The sequence below is a fragment of the Apodemus sylvaticus genome, chromosome 19, assembly GCF_947179515.1.
Source record: "Apodemus sylvaticus chromosome 19, mApoSyl1.1, whole genome shotgun sequence".
Taxonomy (NCBI): domain Eukaryota; kingdom Metazoa; phylum Chordata; class Mammalia; order Rodentia; family Muridae; genus Apodemus; species Apodemus sylvaticus.
The window spans coordinates 14979988-15000283 of NC_067490.1; the positions used below are offsets into that span (position 1 = coordinate 14979988).

At 40.9% G+C, this 20296-nt stretch overlaps 1 protein-coding gene across 3 annotated transcripts; it reads right to left on the minus strand.

Moving 5' to 3' along the window:
* Nucleotides 1-437: 437 nt before the first annotated feature.
* Nucleotides 438-17017, minus strand: Zwint (ZW10 interacting kinetochore protein). Of its 3 annotated transcripts, none has more exons than XM_052163489.1 (8): nt 16877-17017; nt 15795-15885; nt 15506-15632; nt 15184-15350; nt 14997-15053; nt 14689-14828; nt 14492-14608; nt 438-1431 (listed from the first exon to the last, which is right to left on the minus strand). In XM_052163489.1, the coding sequence occupies exons 1-7, from the start codon at nt 16954-16956 to the stop codon at nt 14494-14496; spliced, it is 777 nt and encodes a 258-aa protein (XP_052019449.1). In that variant the 5' UTR covers nt 16957-17017; the 3' UTR covers nt 438-1431; nt 14492-14493. The 3 variants fall into 3 exon arrangements, with proteins under 3 accessions (XP_052019449.1, XP_052019450.1, XP_052019451.1); XM_052163490.1 differs by lacking the exon at nt 438-1431 and adding an exon at nt 6605-13584; XM_052163491.1 differs by lacking the exon at nt 438-1431 and adding an exon at nt 13606-14323.
* Nucleotides 17018-20296: the final 3279 nt, after the last annotated feature.

Here is a 20296-nt window from a genome sequence, read left to right on the forward strand (position 1 = left end):
ATTTGGGTAATAGCATGATAATATAGTAATATATGCTCTAAGACCTAATCCCATAAATAACATTTAGAGAAAACTATATTGAGGTCTGTGTCTGAGCTCAATCAACCTTGTTCCCACCAGAGCCTCCCCCTTTAGGTATTAGTCTTGTTTGCAACTTGTGTTTTAACAAAATGTTAAATCATTACACATTGACAAACAACCAACTCCACAAATGTTTAAACTAAAAAGTATTCTGGCTGTTTCTGGATTCTTCTGCAAGTTTTTACTTTCCAGAGGCTCGTAGTTACAAGGATATGCCTCACTGCTGAACTTGCACATCAGTAAACACACTGCACACTGACCTTTTTCAGTAGAGGTCATTGGTTGAAAAAGTAAGACAGAGAGTAGAGTATTCTAAATACACGTTAAAGAATATAAAATGCTACAAGGACAGTGGATAATCATATAGTTATGTTTATTTATCATCTACACAGCATTTTTCTGTTCTATCAATGAGCAATTACCAAGTACTTACTTGGAGTGTTCCTAGAACGTTTACACAATACTGAATAGAGTGAGGTCACAGTCACAAAGGCATGGATTCACATTCTGGATTCAATAGACTCAAGTTCTGAATGCAGTATTAAGTGACTACAACTGAAACGTTAAGTGCCATGTTTGAAATTGCCAGTCTGAGGGCAAAGTGATGAATCAGAGACAGATTTGACAGCATCTCAGGAGGACAGCACAGGAAAGAGAGGCTACTTAAAAGTAGTACAGCGAGAAAGAATCAATCAATCGAGTTCAGTTGAGTCAGGGCAGTCAATACAGTTCCATTCCTGGAGTTCAGCAGACTTTCCAAGCAGAGCAATTCAGTCAGAAGCCAAGAAGGGCCCCTCTGAATCAGTCAGTTTGGAGACAGATTATGAACCAAAACAGCTGATTTGAAGCAGCCAGCCAGAGTTTAACAACTACAAAGAGTGAGCTTATTCAGTAGTAATCCTCTGAGACAACAATTACATCAGGTGCATGAGGTTACTTTCACATCTGGTGGAGAGAGAAGACAAAGAGGGAAAGAGGAGAGACAACTGAAGATCAGCAAGAGAAAAGGGTGGTTGTGGCATGCGTGCCTGTGTGCACGGGTGCATGCGTGTGACAATTTCACTGGTACAGTTTTACAGAGACAAGTTGCTAGGACAGCAAGTTGGATACAGGTGAAGACAGAACAAGCCAGAATAAACTGTCAAAGTTAGTACAAGGCGAAACATAATTCACTGAAAAGCCAAGAGATGCCAGACTGAATCAGCTTGGAGAATTAGAGTGTACAGAGGCTATAAGCTTCCAGGCTTAGGCCTAGAGATACAACAATAAATGAATCGCTCTGGTCTCAGCCTGAGCAGGGTATGTGCACAACTGGAATGCTGGAATACGGCTCTCTTCTCAACCTTTCATCTGAGGAAATAAAAGTGAAATTTACAATGAGCCCTGTGAACCAACGTTTTTTGATCTAATATATCAAATTGCAGTAATTTCAGAAGAACAGCTTAAAACATGTTAATAAAGGATTCTGATCATGACATTTTTTAAATCATTTATCATGTGTTTAGAAAATACCAGGAACAGTAACACACCACCATTGCCATCATTTTAGCCTAGTAATTTGCTAGTGGTAACCTTGCATTGAAAGAGATCTCCGCTTAAAAAAATAATAAAGGAGTTGGGCTGTTTTAACTTTCTTTTGAATAACAGTTTAATTCAAGTACTTATAGAGGCACTATACTTTGCAGTCAATATTAATCCAAAAGCCTCCTGCCATATGGAATTCCATCACTGGTAGCTTACCACCACCCTCCTTTGCCAAGGTTTGCAATTATAAGCTTTATATTTTGCTATCTTTTGCATTGCTTTTTTGAGGCACGGTCTTGGTCTGGACTCCAAGATGGCTTGGACCGCAGAGATCTTCTTGCCTTGGCCTCCTGACCGTAAAAAAGCCCAGGGTCTGGGTGGGCATATTTCCCTACTTATGCCCCACCTGCAAACCCCAGGCTGCCATTAGATCCTCGATCACAGGATCCTAATGGGAAACAGACATGCTGAGGCTGCCCAGGTAGAACTTAACTACACTACATAGAGAGTTCGTGTGTGATATAGTAAGTCCTTCCTGGATTCATAAGCAGGTTCCTCAGTCAGTTTTTAAGTACTAGTAATTTTAATTTAAAGTGGACTAGACATTTGGTATAAATTGTTATCCAGAGGGAGATTACAAGTCACTTCACACCTAGAAATATATAAATTAAAAAATAAGTTATCAAATCAGAACTTAATTTATACTAGCATCAATTACCATTACCATATGACTGATTAAAAAAAAAAAAAACATGCCAGGGAGTTTGAGTCTTGCCCAATGTAATTGTCTTAATCTACCATCTACTGTTCTTTTCCCTACACTAAAATCTAACAAACAATGCTAACCAGGAGCAGACTATCATTGTACATATTAGGTACCAAGAAGCAATGTATTCATGTATTTTAGTAAATTCCTGAATTAAGCATTCTACATGGGAAGCTGAGCACAGTGGTTCACACCTAAACCCAGTTCCTGTGAGGTTGGGAGAGAGGAGGATCAGAGGATCAGAACTTCAAGGGGCTTAGGCCTAGTTACATGTGTTAAGAGTCCCAGCCTGGGACTTTTCAGATGCTGTCTCAAGAATGAACAATTTTATATTTGAAAATGATAGCCAACTAAATCGGAATTTTACTTATTTTATATATTTTATTTATGATTTGTTTTTCTGTTAGAGTTGTTTACTCTCAAAGTAGTGACTGCCTTTTCTCTCACACCTGAGCACTAGAAGAGGTTATCCCCTCTTCCTAATAGTATCCTTCCAGTCATAACCTGGTCTTGTGAGAACTACAGGCATCTTTGTATTTCACTGCTATTCTTGTGACTACAGAACATTTAAAATATATACTGGATGTTCCATGGTCTTAGAAGTCAAATAAGTGCCAGTTTAGACAGTCATTATATGTGTATTTAGAAAAGGAGTTTGTCTAGATTAGAACCTGGGTTCTGAGGGGCATTCAAAACACTGGGTCATGGTTGCTTCCACTGCTAAGTTAACTAAAGGTTATGTGGATAACCCAACTCCCTTGTAGGCCACAAACCCTGCCTAAAGCATCACCATAATGAGTTGTCACCTTCTCTTGAATTTATTTTCACTCTAAGTTTGTGGCTAGCTGGATTCTGGTTTGCATATACCTCACAAGCTCATATCACTATGGTATAAACCACCTACTAAGAACCATGACTGCCAATCCTATCACAGTATTAAAATGAAACTTCTTAGCTTATGCAACTCACTAAAGAATCACTCTTATTTTTCCAGAACATGAGAAACATTTGTAAACTCAATGGGTTGTTTAAATTGCTGATCTATTACTCAAACATTTTACCACAATGTCAACCAGAGTGTAAAATAATGATTACCCATAATTATGCATTATTACATGAATGAATGCTGGACAATCCCTACATCAAGTCCTGGCTCCTTATATTCTCAGTTTCCCCAAGGCCTCTCAGTACTTACATCTTACTCCATTTTACTCATACTTATTTGCAGAACTTCCACAACACCCAACAGTCATTTATCTCAATTAAGCCACACACCTGCACCTTCAGGAGCATGCTGCAATGCCAGGGTCCACAGATGTGCGGCAGGCCAGAGTGGCCTGACTGTATCAGAATACTCCTGTAATCTTAAACACTGCCTTAGAGCCTGTAACACACTGACCTGGTTTTTTAAATCATTTCTTTTTAATTTTTGAGATTACAATTATATTGTTTCCCCCTTCCTTCTCCTCCCTCCAATCCTCCACTGTCCTTGGTTTTGGATAACCAATTTATGTGTTCTTCCCTGGGGAAGACAGTATTTTTCCAACTCCCAGAATTCGGCATCACCTAGAAGCTACACCATAATTTCAACTTTAAATTATACACAAGCTTTGGAGTATTCTGTCAATGAATGATACAACATTCACCTCCACATACTAAATGTTCTGTACTCTTGTAGCTGACTGAACACAGCTTTCCTAAAGGCCTAGTTATGTATTAAGAGTACCAGCCTGGGAATGAAAATTGTTCATTCTTGAGTTTCCTTTAGGAACCCCAAACCCAGAATTCCTAAAGTCACCCTGAAAAATGTAGAAGTGATACCCTCCATATACGTGATTCTTTGATTAGGATTACGGTAATATCTGATTCATTCCCCACACCTGCTTGGATTCTGAAAGAAGTGGGACATCCTCTAATTCCTCTAATCACTTTTATGCTCCTCTCTCACAGGATGCTTGACTGGGGTCATTGATCATAGGGTGTCAGGTGTTCTTCAAAATCCAAGCTGTACTGACACGGAAAAAATTGAAATTAAATGCAGAGTGCAGTTCCTTTGTTCCTCCTGGAGGGCATGTTTTCATCAGTTTGTTTCAAGTGCACTAATTAGGTTATCAATCTAGGATTACAGGTAGAGACTGGGATGATAATACAATTTAAGCCCAAAGGTATCCGAAGTGATAAAAGCAACTGTCAAATGCATATTTTTACGTCTTTTTCTCCCACAGCTAAGTTTCAAATTAAAAACGTAAAAGCCAGGGAATTATTTATCAAGAACACTAAGCAAGATCATAATAAAATTACACTACTTTTTGAGCTTGTGTCAACATATAATCATTTCAAGGCTATATTGATCAATGTACATCACCTACACTGAAGCTTATATACAAATCCACTCAGGTACTGAGATATGCAATACACTTGTATTTTATACCAATTTCATTATATTAATTCGCTATGGCATGATTTTGATATTAATATCAGTTTTTCTAATTGCATGATGACATGTGACAACAATGAAGGGATTTGGGGGCATGAGAATGGAATCACAAGTGATGTTGACATAGCTGTTACATGGACGGCATCAATGTAACTATTTAATGCAGTATTCTCTGGGCAATGTCAGGTGGGATCAATGAGAACGAGTAAGAATGATGTTTGCTTCCTAGTATTTTGAAACTGTTTGGAAAGTATTATGAGTTGTGACCGTGTTGAAGGAGGGGTGTCACTGAGAGGTGGGCTTTGAGGTTTCAAATGTCCATGCCAGGCACTGTCTCACTATGCCTTAGTGCAGCCTGTGGAACAGGATGTGAAGCTCTCAGCTACCACTCCTGCACCACGGCTGCCTGCTTCCTGCCATGACGATCATGAACTATGGACACTATCAAACTGTTAGCAAGCCCCCTTCAAATACTTTCTTTTATAAGTTGCCTTGGTCATAGTGCTTACACACAAAATAGAATAGCAACTAAACAAGTACGTTTCAGAATATTCTTACTTTTTTCTGTTTAATAGTTATGTTCTATAAAAAGAGAATTGGTTAAAATCTAGCCTTCAATGGCTCTTTGTGAGAGCATAGGGTAAGTCCCAACTAAGTGTAACTGGTGTCCTCTGACACAAAATTAGACAAAGACATCAGACAAGATGGGGAGGAGTCTGGCTAGAGACTAAAGCACAACCCATGTGGTCTGCCAGAAACTGTCACCACGAAGGAAATATTCACTACTTACGATCCCGCCTCCTGGATCTCTAGCTCCTCCCTCAACCCACCCAAGGAATGGCTTCCATTTAGACATGCCTTGGATGCACTGTCCAGAATTACATATGATGCACTGTCCAAAATTGCATGTAAAAATAAAAATCCCAAGTATTAAAAAAATTAAAGAAGAAAAATTACTGCAAACCTTGAACACACACAGCTGACTGTGCTTAAACCTGTAAGAAACTATTCCCAAGGGCTTCTCCATACAAAGCAGAACAGGCAGGTGGATGGGAATCCAGGCTCTCTTCATAATCTGTTCATGACAGTCAGTGCCACATTGCAGAGATGCAAACAGTTACTCAGTCACCAAGTTTTAGCAAATGTTAACTAACCTATCCTAAAATTTACTATGAGCACTTTCAAATTAGAAATGTAGGGTACAAGCTGGGCAGTGGTGGCGCACGCCTGTAATCCCAGCACTTGGGAGGCAGAGGCAGGCAGATTTCTGAGTTCAATGCCAGCCTACAGAGTGAATTCCAGGACAGTCGGGGCTACACAGAGAAACCCTGTCTCAAAAAAAAAAAAAAAAAAAGAAAAGAAAAGAAAGAAAGAAAGAAAGAAAGAAATGTAGGGCATATATCTTCAGATAAATTGAAGTAAATAAATTGTACTTTTAAAACAGACTATTTGAGGAGAAGTTTGGGGGTTCAGATAATTATCAAAGAGAAATGTAACGAAAGCTTGTGGTTTTTTCTAAATAAAACTGAAACGTGGCATATTTCAACAACTATCTACACGCTTCTCATCTATTTTATGATCAGTGTGTTTCTTGACTCAATTCCAACTTTTCACCATCTAGCCCTAACAATTCTTGGCAAGTTAACCCTCAGATACTAACATTTTTCCAACTTGTTCTTTCTTATCTTCATGGTCCCCTTACCTCAAGCTGTTCACAGGATATTTATCTTAAATCAGGCAGAATAAGGTAGATTGTGCTATAACAGCAAGAATCAACAACAACAAAAATTGAGGTATTTAATTAAAGATTGGTTCCTGTTCCCATAAATGTCTCCAACAATCTAAGATTTCCCACAAAGTCCATCTCCATGCAATGGGTCAACAATCCAGGCCACGGAGTCTTGCTGCAGGTTCTTCAGGCAAAGTACAAGTTTGCTGTATCTCACTACGTCCATCCTGATGATCTGCTAACAGGCTTCACAAACAGCTTTCAATCTTAACTAAATTCCCTTCAGTCCCTACTCCTTAGCTCTTGAAGACATCATTAAACCATCTCACTTCTCAAGCTATAAGCATATCACACTTCTCATTCTTAGTAGAAAAGGTGCTCCACGCCAAAACACTGTTTTTCTTTGTTTCTTGTAAAATACAAAGTCATACAACAAGTGTTAAAGAGCTGATGACATCAACCCTATCTTTAGCTGTTGCCATACTTTTGTGTCCTTAGCCACCTCAGCCCTATGAGATACATACATAAATGGACTAAAGCTGCTTAATTCCAGTCTGTCAATGGTCCTTACACACATGAATGCTGTGATCAACTGTGCCACTTGGATAAATCTGAACTGTAAACCTAGTATACCTACCATAAGCTTTGTTTCTTGGTCAAGGTCCACAGAACTGGATCCTACCAGTTCAGAATAAAGAAACTTCGGAATTCCCCCATTATATATAGTTCAAACACTTAATGTTCAATCAATGGGATAAATAAAACAGAGCCTCAACCTATCCATAAGCAGATTTACCATGTTTCTACCAACTGTACCTGGCCCAGATCGTAGTCATGTTTCAATCTTGTTGAATACAACTATAAATTTGAAATAACTGTATTTCAAACATATCATTCCTAGTCTAATCTGTATAGAAAAGAGGTGGTCCTTGTAAATGAATCAGTTTATATACTCAAAGCTTCTCGCTGACATGTCTCTCTCAGACAGGCTCAAATCCAGTGTCCTGTTAGCTTTGTCATCAAGGCCCATCTATCACATCTCTCTACATTTCTTTCTTCACATATACTCACTCTAGTGCCATTCCGTTTAATTGATCCTCTTCATAGGTTCCTTTATAGAATCTAGTCAGAAAGATCCTGTGTAACTCATGGGCTTAGAACTCATGCTACGGCTTTTTGTTGTATTTTAGTACAGAATTATTTTTCTCTACTTAATGCATTTTCATAACAAACCCCACCCCACCGCAACTGCCATTCCCCCTGGAATGCTCCTCCTTCCCTGCTGTCTTCTCACTCAATGCTCTCGGTGCAGGACAGCTGTGCAGTAGGTGGATTTAATTTTGTGTTTTACAAAAGCTTCTTCGTCTCCTTCTTCACTGAGTGGCTTGATAGCACTCATTTCTTTTTCAAGATGATCCATAAATGCAGTGTAAAAAGGCAAATTTCACCCATCAATGTTTTCAACCTTATAGAGGAAAATATTTTAAATTGTGACAAGAAATTCCCTCCCAGATTGTACACCAGAGGGGAATCATTTCCAGTTCTGACATATTACATTTTAGATTTCAGAACTCTGGGGCAATTCAAGTAACTGCCTGTGGTCAAGAGAGCCTTTCTGAGCTGAGACTGTACTGTGAAAGCTATCCCAGAACCTTTTTGTTTTATAGTATATAGTGCATGTGCACATACATATGTATGTTCACATGTGAGTGTGCATTTGCGTGTTTGTGTATGTGGACACTAACATTTGAGAAAAGCTCTCACTCCGTTTCTAGGAAGGTCTGGTAGTTACTATATAGCTCAGGGAAACCTTAAACTAATAGTGATTCTTCTGCCTTGGCCTTCCAAGGATAAAGACTATGAATATGCACCATCATAACTGTTATTTTCAAAGAGACTTCACAGCACACTCAAGAATGGGCACTTGTTTCTCATAACACAAATAACTAGTACTGGGAAAACTATGAGAAGAAAAACCAGCCTTAATTTCACAAGATAAGAAACAGTGAGACCTTCGAGACAGCTGTGTTCCTCTTAGTTAGCTTACTAAATGACACCAAACATTCAGCTTGACAAAAAGAATCCTTTCCCTGCAGTCAGTTGACACAGGAGGCTGCACCAGAGCTTTGCATCTAAATCCAGCATCACTACTACTTACCTAGTCATTCTGAAGAGATTACACAGTACCTAAGTGCCAGTTCAGCTATCTTTAATATAAACTACTTTAAGTTTTGACTTATCAGCAGATAAAAATGCATGCAATGCCTTGGCATATTTCATAGGAATTGGTATCTGAGAAAGCCACTATACACATCACACACACAAAGATTCTCACTGAACTTGTGCTAAGACAAAAAGAGCACACAGTATAGGTTCATACTCCCTCATGCACCAGTGTCTAGGTATGCACTTATACCCAGGATAAGAAGGAACAGGAAGCCACTGGCCCCTTATGCAGGTACTTCACTCACAGATGCTCACAGCACAAGCTTGCCTTGATCGTGACCCCCACGGCTTCCAGCATCTGTGTTAGCATTTTCAAGTCCCTTTTTACCTAAAGCCTAGTTATTTGCCTTATTTGGGAGACTGTTACTTTCGTCATTAATTTACCCCAAAGCTTGATCTGAAATACAAAGCAAAAAAGAAAACCAATACACAAAACGTGTACACAAAACTGGCTGTACAACTCCAAGTCTTACTGAGATATTCGTGACAGGACATCAGAAGGCTGCACAGCGAGTCAGCATGTGAGGGAACAGCATGCATGGTGCCCAGGAGATGAGGAAACCCTGCACTGTCCTTGCTCTCCCTGCAAGCACACTGAGAAAGCACAGCCTCTGGGGTGCTTGCATCAAAACTTAGGAGATACCAATGCTTTTCATAAAGTTTGGGGAAATAATACTTCTGCAATTATTCCTTTCACTTTTCAGAGCAGGCTAACAAAAGAAGGGACTCACAAGATATCCTCTCCCATATCACTGAGGCATTTACGCTCTTCACATTCAGACTGCACACACGTGTACCATCCTACACATGTCCCCACGGATTTAGGAGATGTGTCATTTCTTCTAGTCATGTCCCAGAAAGAAGACATTTTGATAAATCAAAATAACCTTGAATTTTAGTCTTATAATTTTGCTAAAATTATCTATATCATATATGCATGTATATATACATATAGAGAGAGAATATATGTATGTACAGGATGCATATACAAGAGATATATAATATACACATATAATATTTAATATGCATATATTTTATAAGAAAGTGAAGAATGAAATATAGAAGTGTTTTTCAGAATCATAACCAAACCAAGAAGCCTGCCTGTGTCAAAGTTAATACAAAATTCTAAGAACAATTATATCTGCTATGTGAAATATGGGGTTCAGAGCTTGCTGCTTAAGAGTTTTTGCTGCTTTTGTAGAGAAGCAGAGTTTTGTTTCCAGGGTGGCTCACAAATGTCCTTTAACTCCATCTCCAGGGAATGTCACACACTCTCCCGGCCTCTGAAGATACCTGTAACTCATGTGCTCAGACCCACATAAAGACAGATGTACAAGTGTGCTCACTTGCTCTCTCTCTCTCTCTCTCTCTCTCTCCTACACACACACACACACACACACACACACACACACACACCCCAAAAGATATTTTTTTTAACACAGATGGAATTCAATGATCAAGGTTCTTAATTTAAACTCTTGCTTCCTTATATCTTCCTATATTAGATTAAGTCTTAAAATAATATACCATCAACAGCTTTGATGGTATGACTGCTTTCCAAAGGTCTCTGCCCAGTGTCCTCCAAAAGATTACCTTTGATATTTATTTACACACTAGGATTCTTATTTTTTCTTTTTAACAAAATAAAATAATCTTTAAACTATTTCCCTGTACTTCAATCCTAGGACTTTCCGACTCAAAGCAACAGAATTGCTGAGTACCAAGGACAAGCATCCCTTTGAGGAGTCTAACATGTCAGGGAGAGCAGCTGCCTGCACACTGAGAAATGCAGATGTGGGCCGATGACCTCCATCTGGAGCTTCAGCAGGGCATCTCCCCGACAGAGCCCCAGCTACATGCTTGTCTGCTTGCATTTCCCACTGATGTCCTGTAGCAAACTTGAGCACCAAGGTCAAGCAAAGACACATGGTATTACTACTCCATCAAAGTCTTCTGTCAGCTACCAAGACAAGAGGAATTCGAGAAAAGGAAGAAAGGCAGCTGGACAGTAGCAGTCTGACATTCTCCCAGGCTATTGCAAAATCTTATTTAGGAGACTATGGTGTTTCCTGCCGTTGATCTTTATTATTCCATCATAGTTTATCTTTGGATACACGGTAGAGTGTCTTAAGAAGTGTGAGAGGCCATTAAGACCCTGCCTAGATAAATTTTGTCAAATAAGACAGGGCTTGGCTGGCTTTCAATTCGCCATACAATATTGATAGCACTGTTTTTCCATCAGAAATTCGGAAGGTGCACATTTGTTAGCTCTTTTCCTACATCCAGCCACATCTACTGTTTATCACTCCTTCCAAAAGCACCACTCTGATACAATCAACAATCACCTTTCACCTCATATTATTTTTTTTATCCACATAGCAGCTTTAAGTTCTTTTACATTATATACACATAGTTGTCTCTTTCAAAATCCTTGCTAGCTTCTTAGCACAGAATAAAACCTAAACTCCCAAGCACAGTCCACAACGGCTACCCTGACCCAGCTCTGAGCACTTCAGGCAGTATTTCATGTTCCCCATCTCCTTAGTCTGCTCTCACCCTTAGCCTTCTAACAGGTCCCACAAGGTACAAAGTGCTCTCCTATCTCAAAGTTACTGCTTTCCTATCTCCTCCTTCCTTTCTGGGAGCTATGCTGGCATCACTGACTGGAGTTTCTACCACGGTCTATTTTCAAATAGTACTGTACCTGTGCTATGCACCTACCTAATACAAGTCATAAGAGTTGTCTGGTCTCTGCACATGCACACATACACACACACACACACACACTGATAATGCATTTAGAAACAGATGCAGTATAGGATCTACTGTAAAATATGTGGTTCTTTATTTTCCAGAAGCATCTTTTATTTTTAAAATTGGTAACTACTACCATCTAGGAATACAAGAGACATTTAACTGACTTAGTCATTATCCCTGAGTGTAATATGCTGGCAACTCAGTTACACTGTTTTCTTTTAAAGTAGGCTTATCAACATTAACCTCTCCTGTCTTCCTGGTATTCGCTTGTTCTTATCTGTTTCTCCTGTATTCCATTTCTGATGTTTCTTCAGCCTGACAGGTGTAATCATCCTGAAGTCTACTCTTAATATTACACAACAAACATTTGCCAAATACCTTTCAAGTGTAAATATATCACAAATCAAAGCTTACACTGATTAGTGGACAAAAATATGTAGGGTCTAGTACAAATGAATTTGGAGAACAAAAAAAAAAACTGCTACTGGGTGGGGAAACCTAATATCTAGCAAGTAGTCATACCCCTGCTCCATTGTATCTACCACCAACTTCAAGTGTGTCTGTGTGCATGGACAATATATCTTTTGTTAGAATTCTGTTATTCAGCTATGGTAGGATAATTATGTTTTTCAAGATAAATTTGAAAAAGGCTTAAAAATAAAAACATAGATGTTGATTCTCGTCCAAAATATTTCAAGGAGGCATGTTGGTTAGTTAATAGACTAAGAATCCCAACAGTAACGTTTTCAGAGCTCAAGAATCTAAGTATCTAGCAGGTCACTCAAAAACTAGGCTAAGACTCATGATTAAATCAATGCATACTATAATGTATACTAATTTCACACTGTACTAGTATTTCAAGTTGATTTACTGTACTCTTAAAGCCTGCTAGGTGCATCTTTCGGTCTCAGTGCAGAAAATTATGTGAAGAAATACATTATTAGGCTTAATTTAATTATTTCATAGCCTATTCATATATCAAAACATGTTGTATACCTTAACACTATACACTATGTTTCTATTTTACTTTGATAAAGCTTGAAAACAGAAAAGTATACCATAGAAAGAGCTGTGAAAAACATACCAGGAATTACCTTGAGGATGAAACAAAAATATTTTCATGCTATAAAGTCTTTTGTACTCTGTTGTGGCTTGGTTGAGAATGGGCCCCATTGACTCATATATATGAATGTCTGGGCTCTAGCTGGTGGCACTGTTTCAGAAGGATTAGGTGTGGACTTTCAGAGACCTTGACACTATGGCTAAGGTGTGAGGTTTCAAAAGTCCAGGCTCCTGTCTCTCCTGTCTGCCTGCTGCAGATATAAGCTGCCAGCTATTGCCCCCGCGCCATGCCTGCCTGCCTGCTGCCATTCTCCCTGCCATAATGATCATGAACTCACCCTCCCAAACCTTATCAAGTCCTAGGTTAAATAAATGCTTGGGGTTTTTTTGTTTTGCTTTTTTAAAATTTTTTTTATTGGATATATTCTTTATTTACATTTCAAATGTTCTCCCCTTTCCAGCCCTCCTGGGCAGCCCCTATCCCATCCTCCCTCCCCCTACTTCTATGAGGCTGTTACTCCACCCACCCACCTCCAACCTCCTGAGCCTTGATTCCCCTACACTGGAGAATCTATTGAGCCTTCATAGAACCAAGGACCTCTCCTCCCATTGATGCCCGACAAGGCCATCCTCTGCTACATATGCAGCTGGAGATATGTGTACCCCTTGGTTGATGGCTTAGCCCCTGGGAGCTCTGAGGGGGGTCCAGTTGGTTGATATTGTTGTTCTTCCCATGGGGCTGCAAACCCCTTCAGCTTCTCCAGTCCTCCCTCCAACTCCTCCATTGGGGACCCCACACTCAGTCCAATGGTTAGCTGTGAGCATCTGCCTCTGTATCTGTAAGGATCTGGCAGGGCCTCTCAGGAGACCGTGATATCAGGCTCCTTATGGCAAGCATTTGGCATTTCTTGGCATCCATGATAGTGTCGGATTTGGTGACTGTATATGGGATGAATCCCCAGGTGGGACAGTCTCTGGGTGGCCTTTCCTTCAGTTTCTGCTCTATAGTTTATTTGGTTTGGAAAACAAACATTACACAATTTTAAAATAAAGAATTCCAAACCCATAAGGAATGTTTAACAAAGACCACACTGAGGCTACAACTATTTTCCCTGTCTAATCAAAAATAGCAATTATTACAAATGACATTCTCTAAAAATGTATGGTTCTGGCAGGCCTTGCCCTTCTCCCCCATTCCCTCTGTCTTGTTAAAAACCATTAAACTACATTAGAAAACATTAAAGCTAGACGCCGAGATCTGTTCCCTTATTTGGGCACTTCCTCCTCCTGTGGCTGGTGCACAAGAGACAGCCACCAAAGCATTCAAGTCCAGGAATCAAAAGCTCCCTTTAGCTTGCCTAATTAAGATGCCCAATCAAAATATACACCCCCCCCCCAGTCCCACATCTTAGCCCATTCTAGCCCAAACCTCCTCCTTTTCTCTTCTTAAAAACTATACCTGTGAGGTCATTTGCTGCTCTTTTTCTGCCTGCGTCAGAAAGTTGACACTAACTCTTCTTCCCTGCTTAATCTCTTGTGACAACACAGGTTTGGGTGTGGTCTGCGCCTAATCTGGGCTCTGAAAATCTTAGCCATCCTGTTCTTTCCACCTTTTCATTCCCTCGGATCTGGACAGAGTTCAGATGGCGAGGATTTCCATCTTTGCTGTTCAAGGACACCAAATGTGAGTTGGCTTCTGTCTGTTGCAGGATCACTGTGCAGACGGCTATCACCCAGAGAGCTATCAATGGAGGGTGTCAGCAGGGAATAAGATCAAGTTCCCAGCTCCTCTTTCCACCTGCCAAGTCAACTCTAATTCCCACTGAAGGACACACTGATGTCTTCCCACAGTTTCCCTCTTCTTCTTGGCTGGAAGAGGGAGGGGGACTAGTAAACTGATAGGGCTTACCTTTAGGGAGATTTGGGGGGAAGGGCTCGCCCTTTGGCATTTTTGTCCTCAGTTTCGGTCTCGGAGATGACCAGCTTATTCTGCAGGGAGCACAGCAGCTGGAGGTAGCTCTGGTTCCTAAAGGGACAAAGTATGTGGGAAGTGACAGGAGTCTTGGGTCCACTGCCTGAGGCTTCAAGCCAGGATTCCAACCTCACCTCTGCAGCCTCTCCTTTTCCTGGCCTGCCTGGTGCTTCAAGGTTTCAAGTTCCTGATGGGATCCGTCAAGCTTCTCCAGAGCCCTCTTTCGGCGTCTCTTTACCTCGGAAGAAATCTTTGTCAGATTCTGCAGACGCTTCTGAGGGGGTGAGAAGGCAGGGATATGACTCACCTAATGCTCCTATCTCGGCTCCTGCCAGTTCTCCCATCTCCCCCTGCTTAGCCAGAGCTTGAGGCTCTGACTCACTGACAGAGATACCTTATCACTTCAAGACAGAGAAGAGCCTAGAGAAAAGTCAGAGCCCACCTGTTGCATCACCCACTGTTTCTGAGCCAACTGAAGCTTCTCCTCAAGGACTCGCTTCTGCAGGGAGAAAAAGAATGACATTCCTTCTTAGGTTGGATTTTTAGAGAGAGAGCACTGATGTCCAACCCAGCTTACCCTTTCATTCATTCCCTCCAGTCATTCATTCCCTCAGGTTCTCTAGGTATACCTTAGTCTCCAGTTGCTCAAAAGCGTTCTGAAGCTCTGAGTACTTCTTGTGAGCCTCTTTAACCTGGGGTAAGGCCTTAGACAGGGCACATTTTATGACATCCACATGATCCATGTATGTGGCCTTCATGTCCTTCCACTGCTCCTTCGTTTCAGTTGCCTTTTGTCCTAAAGTGGACCACAAAGCGTAAGAACATGAGTGAGTCTAGCCTTGCAGGCAGCCTTCTACAGCTCTCGGCCACACCCTTCCCGTTAGCCAGACACAGGCATAACTCCCTTCAACCATTCAGACCAGACCCTACCACAAACCCAAGCCTACTCACGACTTTCATCTTCAGAAGCCAAAACGTCTGGGTTCTGGTCAGTATTATCCTCCTGAGCCAGAAAACTCTGTAAGAAGTTCACGACTTGAAGCTGGCTACAGAGCAGCTTGTCTTTTTTCCGGGAGCTCTGTTTACAGTGGGGACAGAAGCAAGGATTAGCCTTACCTTCTGGTACTGGAGGCCAAGGCAGTCTTCCATTTTGTTCTGCCCCATTGCTGCCCACTATGCCAGGCTATCCCAGGACTAGCCCCCAGTCTTCTGAAACACGAGGTCCCACTTTTGTACACACCTTCATAAACTCCTCCATGATCTTGGCAGCCAGCTCAGATTCCTCCTGAAATCCTGCAGGTTCTAGAGTGGTTGCTGCCTCATCCAGAACCCTGTAAGTCATGAGTAAGATTATGCTATCATACCCATTAGCTCTAAAGGACATATGCACTGGCGTCTATGTCGGGGAGTGGGCCAGTGCTCAGAGTCTACCCAAGGGTCTGAAGGCTGAGATCAAAATCACTATATAGCTGAACAGCTTATAGTAGCAATTAAGAGCCATGAGGAAATACTGGGGGGGGGGGGGGGTGTGCAAAGACTGTGCAGATGTGATTACATTTTTAAGTAGGGAGTGTCACAATGGATAAAAACTGGGTGAATCAGTCTGAAAGTAGCAGGGTTATATATGCAGAAACAGATAAAAGCCAAAGCTCAGGCAAGCCTTGGAAGACATGCTAGCAATGGCTGGTCTCAGAACGCAAGATACGTCACCCAGCCTTTCCAGATTGACTGGAACAAAGATAAGGACAAAGATAAGGATTAAAAAACACCAAAGAAAAAGGTTTTGATAGAACGTCCTAGAATGGTAAAAGGCTGGTTAGGGCATCTGTAATGGAACTGGCTCGTTTAGAATACTACGCCACAGGGCTCAGGGTGGGTGAGGTAATGTCTCTCAAAGGCAGCATCCGACACAAGATGACCTACGGCGGCCATCCTGAGGTATCACTCCGCATACAGAAATAAGTCCCTGCTTAGTCATACTCCTGGAGCAGAATGCCACAAAGCCCCTAATAGGCATCACTCCAAAAAGACGTTGTCGCATTGCTAGATTCTGCACTCCTGAATGGAGGCGACACCATCCCTCAAAGGCTGCACTCATGGAGTAGGATGGTACAATCTTTTCGGGCTGCATCATTTTTCTAAATGAAACTGCTCCTCGGGGCCTACATTCCTGAATCCGGGGTGACACCGTCTCTTAGAGGCCGCACTCCTTAGCTAGAGTGACAAGACTCCTCAGAAATCGCACTCCTGAACTAGGGAGACACTGTCCCTCCGCCGCTACTGCCCGAGCCGCCGCCCCAGGCCCTTGCCTTCCACACTCACTGTTTCGTCGTAGCAGCAATTTTCTCCGCAATAGCTTTCCTCTCTGCGTCCGAAATAGCTTTCTTCTCTGCGTCCGCCATCGTTCTGACGACCACCACGCCTTTGGATTCTGCAGGACTGCCCGCCTAGGTGGCGATTGGGTTCTGGGTAAGTGGGCAGGACTCGAAGGACGTCAGTTCTCCTCATTGGCCGGTGGCGATTCCGGTCCCGCCCCCCGCCTACGCACGCGTAGGTGTTTTTTGGATTCTGCCAGACGGGGGGAGATTCTGAGCCTGCGCAGTAGGAAGTACTGATAGCTGAAGGCCAGACAGTGAGAAAGCAGAATTTGGAAGCTGTAGAGACCGGAAATGGCCATTATTCCAGTTGTCACGATTTCTTTTTCAATGTACTGCTGGGGATGAAAGGAAGTGGGCCTCTCCTGCAAGACGCTGAAGAATACTGGTCTTATAAGTAAATACTATGAGTTCAAAATATTGTGCTGTTAAAGACATTATCAGAAATCCCAGCTGGGTCTCCTGTGTGGACATGTCGCAGCTGAAACTGAGGATGACAGAAGGGAGAGACAGAAGGCTGCTCCTAGTGAACCCGAGGCCAGCAGCTTTCTGAAATACTCAGCTGAGTCCTGAGCGTTCTCTAAGGAAATTTCCTAAAAGGGGTCTTTAAAGATGGAGCTTAAAGCAGGGTCGATATTAGTTACCATTTTCACAAATTGGTATTGAAGAATGCATACTCTATGGTGGGCTGATAACGCCGCTGAGAAGTGTCACCCTGCGACTGGCAATAATTAGCCCTACATTAGCACTGCTGTAGCACCACCTAACAGATTCAAGCAATGAGACTTAACAATCTCCTAAATATGAGGCCGACTAAACGGCAATAATGACGGTGAGGTTGCAAAAAAATCACCAAGCAATAGGTTTGCCTTACAATTTCTGATCTTAGTCATCCCCAGGCATGACTAAAAGAAAATTCATTATTAGCTAAACACGTCAGTGTTTAGAACGGAAATGAGATGTGGAGACAGCAGACAAGCAGTGTTCCAGAGAAGGAATAGAGCTAACAGAAACCAAGATGTGCTACAGATGTGGGAAAGAGTAACTCTCATGTTTCTGCAGGGATATAAACTCACATAGGTGTTTTGAAAACAATGTAGCATTTCCTCAAAGTGTTAAACATAGAATTACTGAATGATCCATACTTTTCCAAGTATAATTACAAAGGGAATCAACATATAAACACAAAAATGCACACAATATGTGACGTCTGTAAGAGCCACAGTAGAACAAACCTATCATGACACAAGGAATGAAAAGAACCACTGTAAATGTAATACAAATTTACAATAACAAAAAATGGGGTATTAATATATGGGAACCTTGCAATGAATCTTGAAAGAATGAAGAAGTCGGGTACCCCTCCCCCAAATTGCAGATTTGATTATTTCTCTTATGTAAAATACCCAAATAAGGAAAATCTATGGAAGCAGAGAGTGAATTAATACTTGACCTATAGATAGAAGAGGGGACATAAATTAAGGTAAGGACAAATAATTGAGAGGAACTGGAAAGGAATAGTTAATTTTAAAAGGTTTAATAAAAAAATGTTCCAAAATTAGACTATGTTGAATGCTGAACAAGATATATTTTAAAAAATCATTTTTATGTTATAAACAACTGTCCAAAAAAGCCATTATTTAGAGAAGTGAAACTAGACAAAGATCTGCCAGCCTTATAGAGATGGATATGTAGTATGTGAAATTAGATGACTTCAGTGGCAGATTGAACATGGGAATCAAATTAATAAGCTTCAAAACAGCCGGGCAGGGGTGGTACATGCCTTTAATTCCAGCACTTGGGAGGTGGAGGCAGGCGGATCTCTGAGTCTGAGGCCAGCCTGGTCTACAGAGTGAGTTCCAGGACAGCCAGGGCTATACAGAGAAACCCTGTCTCCTCAGAAAATCAAAAATAATAATAAATAATAATAAGCTTCAAATCATAGAAAGCATGGAAAATGAGGCACAGAGCGTCTTTTTAAACAAATGAAAGGAGTTGGGGCAAACACTAGTGAGCTGAGACACAAGTTCTTACCATTTAGTATCCTTTTAAATAAAGTTCCCGAGCTCGAGACAATGAGGCAAGAGAAAAGAGCAAACAAATAACACAAGGGCTCACAACAATCCCCACATGGAAATTTAACTATAAATCCAAAATTACCAAAACCCCTCAAATCCTTTTTGTTGGGATTTCATCACTGGATTTTGCAGCTGTCATGGATCATAATGTTAATATTGGTGGTTTCGATTGATCTTAGGTGATCCCCGTGAAAGGGTCGTTCAACCCCCAAAGGGGTCACGACCCACAGATTGAAAACCACTGCCCTAACATAAGAACCATGAATAAAACTGTCACTGCATACCATAATTACTTAACTTAATCCAAGACCATTATTAAAAAGAAAATACCATAAGCAGCTGGCAAAAGGAGGAAGATAGCTGCATGTAAAAAACAAAAATAATGAATATAGGAAAAAAATTGTTAGATATAGTCCAATAAAGAAGAAGAGGGACAGGAACTTCAAAGCACCTTTTGAAAAAGCAAATTAACCTTGATTTTTATATGCAGCAAACAGCCTTCAAAACTGACAGGTAAGTGGAGGCATTTTTAGCTTGGAAGAGGAAGTGATATTTCAGATTCACACTCTATAAGAAAGATAAAATGCATTAGGCATATGGAAAAGTGACATCTGAAAACGTGAATATGTACAGAAGAGTAGAAAGTACTAGATGTGGTAGCTATATGAGGAAATGTATCTTTTTTTTTTTTTTTTTTTTTTTTTTTTTTGGTTTTTTGGATTTGGTTTTTTTGAGACAGTGTGTCTCTGTGTAGCCCTGGCTGTCCTGGAACTCACTCTGTAGACCAGGCTGGCCTCAAACTCAGAAATCTGCCTGCCTTTGCCTCCTAGAGTGCTGGGACTACAGGCATGTGCCGCCACCGCCTGACTTGTGTCTTTTCTTAATATTAAACATTTATAAAATATTAATGGATAGGTTCAGACAAGATACAGATGTCGTAATACGCACAGATTTCTAAAATATGTCTAGTCATAAGACCCAAATGCCAACACTTTAGATCTTAATGTTCCTCTAAGTATGTCCTATAGTCAAAGCCCAGAATTAGCTAATAGAGGCATCTCTCATCAAAGAGTGTGATTTTTCCCATTACAGAAGATTTTAATTAGTTTACTTGCCACATGACTCATGCCAGTGCAAAAGAATACACTCAGGAATAAAAGAAAATCAAGTCTGGTCTGAGTTTGACCACCTAGTACATGGATGACCTTGAATAAATTACTTAGTGGAGAATTTAATTTTGACATTTATTAAAGAGATTAAAAGGCTGAGAACACTTCTTTATAATAATT